Raw genomic sequence first — 8,749 nt, forward strand, 5'->3', positions numbered from 1 at the left:
GAAGGTTGTCTTTAAGACAAGGCGATCTGAATTTTTTTTAAAAAAGGTAGTGGATAGAATTTTTCGGGTTGTTGATCGAATCGGAGCTCAAAATAAAACTGCATGTTTGTTTCAGCTAGAGATTATAAAATTTGGAATCCACAATCTCTATTTGAAACAAACGGGGCCATATTAACTCCAGTCACAGTTAAGTGCCATTTTAAACAGCAAAGCAGTTTAAAAGTCACAATCTGAGCAGTGGCTCGGCTGGACAGCTGACCATGCCTGCTCTTAATGCACATGGTCAGGAATGGCACAAATGGAGCCAGGCAGGACTCACAAGCCCGGGAGCACAAACAATTGTATTGTGCGAGAAGCATCGAGTCGCATGGCCAAGCATTGCACACCTAGTTATATCTTAATTTTTTAGACTTTTGTTGCGATTAAGGAGTTCCAGTTGATTTTGAATTGTAAGCTCAAGATGCATGTAAGTGTTTCTTAAGATTAAACTCTATCAAGAATACACGGGTGTTCTTAGTATAGTACTGTTTAAATTAGTGTCAACTGTCAACAATGGACGAGCACAACCTTTCCCACCCGCCAACTCAAATATTCTATTTCTCGGCAATTTGTGGGAGTTACATGCGCGCCTCGCTTCCTCCATCTAAAATTTTGCGAGCTGACGAATTGGCATCACCAATTGGGGCCAAATCCAACCCAAAATAGCCAACTTATCCTTCCATTCCAAATTACATGTCCTTTTGATATATTTAGACATAAATATATATCTAAGTGCATAACCAACACTATATATTTAGAAAATTTAAAACGACATGTAATTTGAAATAGATGGAGTACAAATTTGCTGGCTGGTAAGAATCCGCGGGTGCACGAGGGGGTCCTCGTGAATGCTGATGTTGCGTGCCATCATCGTGCCCGTCACTTGACCACGGGGCGCACGGGCAAGTCGCAAGTTTGAACGAGCCAGCTTCACATGTCTAGACAACACAACCGTGTTTTGTTTGTTCTGCCTCGGCTGTCCACAACGGCGACCACACCACGTTCACACCGCGCATAAGATCCGCCGAGCCGCGGCCGCACACCACACCCGCGCGCGCGCCGGCCCGCTCGACCCCATTCCCCGGCCCAGACCGGCCCGGCCCGCAGCCACCGAGCCGAACTGCCCCCCAACCCCGCCGCCTCCTCCGCCCCTTCGGTTCGGCGTCCTCCGCCGCCGCCGCGCCGCCGGGCTTGATGACCCTCTGCTCCAAGCTCCTCGCGCTGCTCCGCAAGTCCCGCACGCTCACCACCGCCGCCGCCGCGACGGCCTCCGCGACGGCCAACGGGATGGAGGAGGCGGCGGCGGGCCCGCTGCGCACGCGCGTCTGCATCATCGGCAGCGGCCCCGCCGCGCACACGGCGGCCGTCTACGCCGCGCGCGCCGAGCTGAAGCCCGTGCTCTTCGAGGGCTGGCTCGCCAACGACATCGCCGCGGGGGGCCAGCTCACCACCACCACCGACGTCGAGAACTTCCCGGGGTTCCCCGAGGGCATCCTCGGCGCCGAGCTCATGGACCGCTGCCGCGCGCAGTCGGCCAGGTTCGGGACCAAGATCCTCACCGAGACCGTCACCTCCGTCGACTTCTCCGCCCGCCCCTTCCGCGTCGCCTCCGACGACACCGTCGTGCACGCCGACGCCGTCGTCGTCGCCACCGGCGCCGTCGCGCGCAGGCTGCACTTCGCCGGCTCCGACGCCTTCTGGAACAGGGGCATCTCCGCCTGCGCCGTCTGCGACGGGGCCGCGCCCATCTTCCGGAACAAGCCCATCGCCGTCGTCGGAGGCGGGGACTCCGCCATGGAGGAGGCCAACTTCCTCACCAAGTACGGCTCGAGGGTCTACATCATCCACCGCCGCAACGCCTTCCGCGCGTCCAAGATCATGCAGGCCCGCGCGCTCTCCAACCCCAAGATCCAGGTCGTCTGGGACTCCGAGGTCGTCGAGGCCTACAGCGGCGCAGAAGGCGGGCCGTTGGCAGGCGTCAAGGTCAAGAACGTCGTCAGCGGCCAGGTCTCCGACCTACAGGTTGCCGGGCTCTTCTTCGCCATCGGGCACGAGCCGGCGACCAAATTTCTTGGAGGGCAGCTCGAGCTGGATTCCGATGGGTATGTGGTGACAAAGCCCGGCTCCACGCACACCAGCGTCAAAGGGGTCTTCGCCGCCGGGGACGTCCAGGACAAGAAGTACCGCCAGGCCATTACTGCCGCTGGATCAGGTATAATCCTTGCTCATTCCAGTATAGAAGTTCCTTCTCTGTGATATTTGAAAATACCGAAGATTGTAGGAATAACTGAATTTCGAATTATACTGTTGCATTGATTTTCAGTATACCCTTGCCAAAATAGTTCGGTAAATGATTGTCTTGCATTTACTATTTAAAGCCAATCTCGGTGGGGAGTTTCACTGCGCAGTTACTACAGCCTCATGTCACTGGACAGTTTCGTTGCACTGTTTCACATACACTTTGTGTTATTAAACTCTGGGATGATGGTGTGATCTAATGTGCTATGAACTATGTAGCCTTAATGTAACTCAAATTATGCATAGTAAAACAGTCGCACAATATTATATAATAAGTTCAATATTTCTATGAGCCCCAACTTGTATATATATAAATATTCGCATAATATTATATAGTAATTTCAATAGTACGAGTCCGAACTTGATTGCATACATATTATATATAGTATGTCTCAAACTGTAGTCGCATTTCGACGACGCCCGAACTTGTTCCATATAAATATGACAGTTTGACTTTCCTCCTCTCTCACTGGGACTGATGCTTCAAAGCTATAACAGTTTGAGCAAAATCAAAAGGGATTCCAAAGCTGTAACAGTTTGAGCAAAATCAATAAGAATAGCCACACTAACCTCAATTCTGTCCAAAGTCGGCAGCCATCTTGTTTTGCATCAGTATCAATGTCTTCTCACGGCTAGCCTTTGCTTCTTCAGACATATTGGTGGTATCTTGAACCAGCAGAGTAGCATAAGCTTCCAGAAGCGTAGCTTCTTTTTGCTGTTTTGCATCTTCTAGTGCAGCTCTTGAGATCTCAAGCTGATCCTGTGTGACTTTTCACATTCCTTTCTACGCTCTTGAGTGACTTCAACTATCTTGTTTATGTTCTCTCCAAGGATGATGATGCCATCCATCACCTGCTCTACCTTATGCTTACCTTTGCGCGGTTCCTTTGCCACTCCTCTGCCCATAGGACGTTCTTCTCTGTCATCACTGATATCAACATGTATGGTCTTGCTTTTCTCTTTCTCCAACTGAGCAACATGTGAGCACCATTTGGGTTCATTTTTTAGAATCCTCCACCAATGAACCAATGAGAAAGGCTTGCTATTTTTTTTCTGATACATCTGTTGTGCGGCATCCATGAGTTGGTCATCAGAGTAGCCACTCTTATTCATTCTAGAAACTGAAACCCAATATCCATTGAATTCATTAATTGTTTTGCTTAACCTTGACCAGTGGACCTTAAGTTGGTTAGTATCCCTCCTACGATCTGCCATGTTCCTATTGTACTCTTCTGTAATTTGTTTCCAAAATGAATCACCCTTCTTGTCATTCCCATGAATAGGGTCTTTAGATATGTTCAGCCAAGCACTTGCCTTCAAAAGTGATTCAACAGTGACAGAAATGCAAAATAATGAACACATTCTGTTATAAAGCATTTGATCAGTGTTAAAGAATAATGGCAGCACAATTACAAGAAGTTACTCCCATCTTGGACTGACAGTACGAATTTATCATCCAAGCAATGACAGTTGCACTGACAGCAGGAATTTCAGAATACAAAATACAACTAAAAGGGAAGTCTGTTGATAAACTAATCAAGTGACCAATCCCAAATTGCACCATGAATAGGAGATCTGTCCAGTATCTTGACTGCTATCCCAAATCTCAGTTCACAGAGCATGTTTCCTATGAAATCAGAGATTCAGAGAGCATTCAGAATTCGGAGCATTCAGTACCATGGATTCGCAGAGCATTCAACATTCATCGACAAGGGAAAAAAATCAGAGATTCGTAGATGCAATATACCATGGATTTCGCAGATGTGGCTTGACCTCCATGAATCCCCGCATGGGAATTCTGAAACCATGCTGCATATGGTGGTGGCCGTGGTGGGGCGCAGCAGCTTGTGGTGGCGGCGCCATGGTTGGATCTCTTGGAGAAGAAGCAGTCCTCTTCCGTGCGTCGGCCTTCTTCTCCCTGCTTGCCATCGGAGCCCAACGCAGCGCCGCCCAAGATTGCCAGGGGGAGGAGGCGAGATTGGAAAGGACCTGGAGGCAGGATTTGAAAGGGCAGGACAGAGATTGGAAAGGAACTCCGTATATGGGCACTGGAAAAATTGGGGGTGATGATGGTTGGATCGTCGCGCGCAGCACGGGAGGAGCACCAGGAAGCCGGAGGCGCAGCGGGATCTTGGGGATGAAACGATCCGCTCTCAGTGGAGTGTCGTGGAGTTACCAAGACGTTGGTAACTAGAGCAACACTGTTTCATCACCACGACACGCTGATCTTCTCTCCCTTGATTAAACTAGCGCCATATCAGCAGAAATGCCTATGTGGCAGCTGATTAAATGCTGATGAAACCAGCACTGAGACTGGCCTAAGAGGCATGCCAGGAGTTAATGAGTAGTGAGTAGTCACATATAATTGATTCTTTTCATTTTTTATAAATTGATATAAATGATCTAGTTGGACAGTTATGACAGATAGATCTAGCACCAAGGGCAATTATCATATGCTGGGAGCAGCACAACAGTAAAATAGTTTCTTTTGTTTATTCTTTTTCATTTTTAAACTGTGCGAGAACTATTTTGTTTTGACATCATCTTTTAATGAAAAATCCATGTTAAGACGTAATAACTTTAAGCTTTGTGAAAGTTTAATGGACTGGATGCTTTGTTTCACTCTGTTATGTGTTTCTGAAATAGTTATCAGTTTCAGAAAATGGCCACCGATGTACAACGTTCATTACATTAGCTTATTCCAAGAACATTGGTTCTCTGAAGAATTTTCTAATTCTGTGGGAACTGCTTGGATGGCGCAGGTTGCATGGCTGCTTTGGATGCAGAGCACTACCTGCAGGAGGTTGGAGCACAGGAAGGGAAGACCGATTGACTATATCTGGGCCAAGCAGCTTGCAGCCCTACGAAAACTCCACCGTTGATGCAAAAAGCTGCTCTCTAATGTATTATGGTATAAGCAGTAGATATTTTTGGTCTTAGGCCTCAAATTACGATACATTGGAAATTGATTCATTTGAGCGTGCACAAGCTTTGCATCGATTATTTCGAATCAGTTACTAGTTAATTACACTATACAAGTTTGTGCTTCCGGGTGTGGAAGAAGGCACCGGTGGTGCTGATGCTATCAGTATTACGCTTATGATTGGCAAATGAGCTTCGAAGGCAGATTCTTCTAGCCATGGCCAAGGACAACCGCCATTGGGTGCTTTGGTAGGGTTTTCTGCATTGGCGATTGATGTATTGCAACCAATTGTATTGCTTGGGAATGTTTGACGGTGTGTATCCGTTAAAAGCATTATTAGAAAAAAAGTATTAGAAATGTTTTCATACTTTGAGGTTTAATTTAAAAGTATTAGAAAGATGTGTGGTACTGTGAATCTGTGATCATTGCGGAAGGCCAGGCCATCTGAAAGCTTATTGTTGGGATATTTATGGCAAACCAATGTCATACCATGATTATAATATTGCCTTACAGAGTCATCAGACAAATACTATATCGGGCGTCGAAACATATGTCTTGGCTCAACTAGGAATTTCCGAACATATTTGCCATGTAAGAAAAAGGAATGTGTTAAGCTTGTGGTGGTTCTAATCAAAATGCTTCAGGTATGGGTACAGTGCAGTCCAAAGTTGGTTTTGCCCTCAGCATTGCGAATGCCTTCTTTTCATGTGAATCTCCTCTTAGCAAGTGCTTCTACAAGGGAGTTGAATTGTGTTGTTCATTTTTATCTGATTATTATGTGTTTATAGGCCTTAAAACCGGTAAGAAGGTTGCAGAAGGAATTATGAGAGATGGCGTTTACTATCTTAGGAAGAGGTGGATTCAGCTTTTGCTGCAGTATTATCTCGCACTCCAACTGATGAGTTTATGCTTCAACATCGCCAGCTGGGTCATTTGTCCATACACACAGTAAGCTTATTATCTCCTGAGCTTTTCAAGGCTGCTGATAAAGACAAACTGATTTGTGATGCATGTGAGTTTGGTAAACACACGTTTTTTTTCTCGAACACGCAGGAGAGTTGCGTGTCTTTGTATTAAGAGAGAGAATAGTCCAAATACAAATATGCACTCCAAACCTTGGACTAGAGGAAGAAGTGCACGAATTAAAAAAGAATTAAGTTATGGATAAGACCAAGGCAGGACCAGACCAACAAAACCACCCAGCTCTCTACCCCTGGACCACTCCCAACTCGAGTAGAGGGTAGCCAACCCTTTTTGCCCCGGCGAACTGCCAAGCGCTTGCTTCATCCTTAAAAGCCTGCACTCTTGCTATAAGTTGGGCGCTACCCCCATCAAACACACAAGCATTTCTATGCTTCCAAATAATCCATGCCCCAAGGATGCAGAAGGAGTTAAAGCCTTTCCTAAGATGTTTCTGTAGTTTCTTCTCAGCCTTCTTCCACCAATCAGCAAAAGATGAACTTCTTGTGGGTGTTAGATTAGTTAAAGCTAGCTGTTGCAGGATGGCACACCAAAATTGCCTTGCAAAAACACATGAGGTGAGGATGTGTTGGATTGTTTCCTCCTCCTGGTCACAGAGCACACACCGCTCAAGATGCTGCAACCCTCTTTTTTGTAAACGGTCTGCTGTTTAGCAACGATTCCAAATGGCGAGCCACACAAATGTCTTACACTTACCTGGTGCCCATGACTTCCAAAGCCTCTTCCAAGGTTCAAATGTGATAGAACCCACAAAATAACTTCTGTAAGCCGATTGTGTCGAGAATAATCTTGAGGCCTCGGGTTTCCAACTGTAGATACTCGGCAAGGCCAAGCCATCCAAGTGTGTTTCTAATGTCTGATACCCATAGATTCTCCTGTAAAGCCTCATTCACAGTTCGCATTTTTCTGAATTTGATGGGAACACAGCAGACAACGTTAGGGGCTAAGTTCTCCAAGCTGCAACCATGCAACCAACGATCAGTCCAAAAGAGTGTATTCCTTCCATTCCCCACTGTGAATTCAACTGCAATAGCAAACATGGCTGATGTTTGTGAGTAGACTGGGATTTGGAGACCCGCCCATGGGCGTTCAGATCTAGTTTTCTCCATCCAAAGCCACTGCATTTGGAGGGCCCATCCCATGACCTCAAGATTATGTATGCCCAGCCCTCCGAGATCGAGGGGCCGCATGACCTTTTCCCACGCCACTAGACAGCAACCACTATTAGCTCTTTGTATTCCTGTCCATAGGAATCCTCTTCTGATTTTGTCCACCGCTCATAAAAACCATTTGGGCACTTTGATTGCTACCAGGATGTAAATGGGGATAGCTGTGAGAACATATTTTACCAGGATTGTGCGACCAGCCAAAGTCATGAGCGAGGCCTTCCAACTCGGCAGCTTGTTAGCGATTTTTCGATCCAAACTATCAGATCACATTCCATATCATTTACTCTGATGTTTGGGCCCATGTCGGACTGCTTCGGTGTAAGGTTATAGATGGTTTGTCACCTTTATTTACTGTTTTAGTCAGTATACTTCGTTGTTTGTTATGAAGAACAAAAGTGGTGTTTCTCTTGTTTCAAGGAGTTCCACAAAACCATGATGAATCAATATAATGCTCAGATTAAATATTTTGATCCGACAATGGTACAAAGAATGTAAATGGTCAGTTTGAGGATTATTTGGCATCCTATGGCATCATGTATCAAACTTGTCCAAATACGCTAGAACATAATGGTGTGGCAGAAAGGAAGAATAGATACCTATTAGAAGTGACAAATTGTACGCGCTTGATGCTGCAAATGAATGTGCCCATTTATGGAGCGATGCTGTTATGACTGCAGCCTATCTAAGTATCTGATCAATCGAATGCATTTAAGAGTACTAAATTATAAGATACCATTGCAATGTTTAACTGGTGAGATGTCATATGTTGTTGCTCCTAAGCTATTTTGGTGTGCTTGTTTTGTGCATGATTATCAGCCCTTGGTTGAGAAATTAGATCCTAAAGCACTGAAGTTTGTGTTTTTTGGATACTCTAGTAGGCAAAAGGGGTATAAGTGCTGGTGTCTGTAAGAAAAAAAATTATTTGTTAGCATGGATTTGACCTTTGGGCACTAGTAAAAAACATTTATCGTGGGGAACATATCAGATACAAACCAACCTATCCGTGGAAACTATGCAAACTTCAATCTGGGCCACCGAATCAATATCCAAGGGGAGGGCGCAAGGAGAGTGGGAGGGGGGATTTGCAAAAGTATGATTACCTAATCCAAGGGCGGGCGGTTAATTATAAAATTACCCCCCTCCCCCATGCCCCTTGGATGTTGATCTGGTGGTCCAGATTGAAATTTGCATAGTTTTCATGGAGAGGTTGGTTTGCACCTGATATATTCCCTTTATCGTGACCTTTAAAAATGGTCTTCTGTGGACCAAACTACATGGGTTGTGCTTCCTCTTTCTTCTTCTCCTTAACATGATATTCTTGCCCCGAAGAATGAAGATG

The 8,749-nt window shown here is 45.9% G+C and overlaps 1 protein-coding gene across 1 annotated transcript; it reads left to right on the forward strand.

Annotated features, from left to right (window-relative positions):
* The first annotated feature begins 1,112 nt into the window (after positions 1-1,112).
* Positions 1,113-5,627, forward strand: LOC120703242 (thioredoxin reductase NTRA). Its single transcript, XM_039987270.1, has 2 exons — positions 1,113-2,251; positions 5,100-5,627. Exons 1-2 carry the CDS (start codon positions 1,234-1,236, stop codon positions 5,168-5,170), a joined length of 1,089 nt encoding a protein of 362 aa, XP_039843204.1. The 5' UTR covers positions 1,113-1,233; the 3' UTR covers positions 5,171-5,627.
* Positions 5,628-8,749: the final 3,122 nt, after the last annotated feature.

Source organism: Panicum virgatum, chromosome 4K (assembly GCF_016808335.1).
Source record: "Panicum virgatum strain AP13 chromosome 4K, P.virgatum_v5, whole genome shotgun sequence".
NCBI classification, from domain to species: Eukaryota; Viridiplantae; Streptophyta; class Magnoliopsida; order Poales; family Poaceae; genus Panicum; species Panicum virgatum.

Excerpts from the sequence above, each read along its gene's own strand:
- LOC120703242 (XM_039987270.1), top strand. The coding sequence starts at position 1,234 with ATGACCCTCTGCTCCAAGCTCCTCGCGCTGCTCCGCAAGTCCCGCACG. Across the intron at positions 2,252-5,099 it reads CATTACTGCCGCTGGATCAG|GTTGCATGGCTGCTTTGGAT; the intron begins GTATAATCCTTG and ends TGGATGGCGCAG.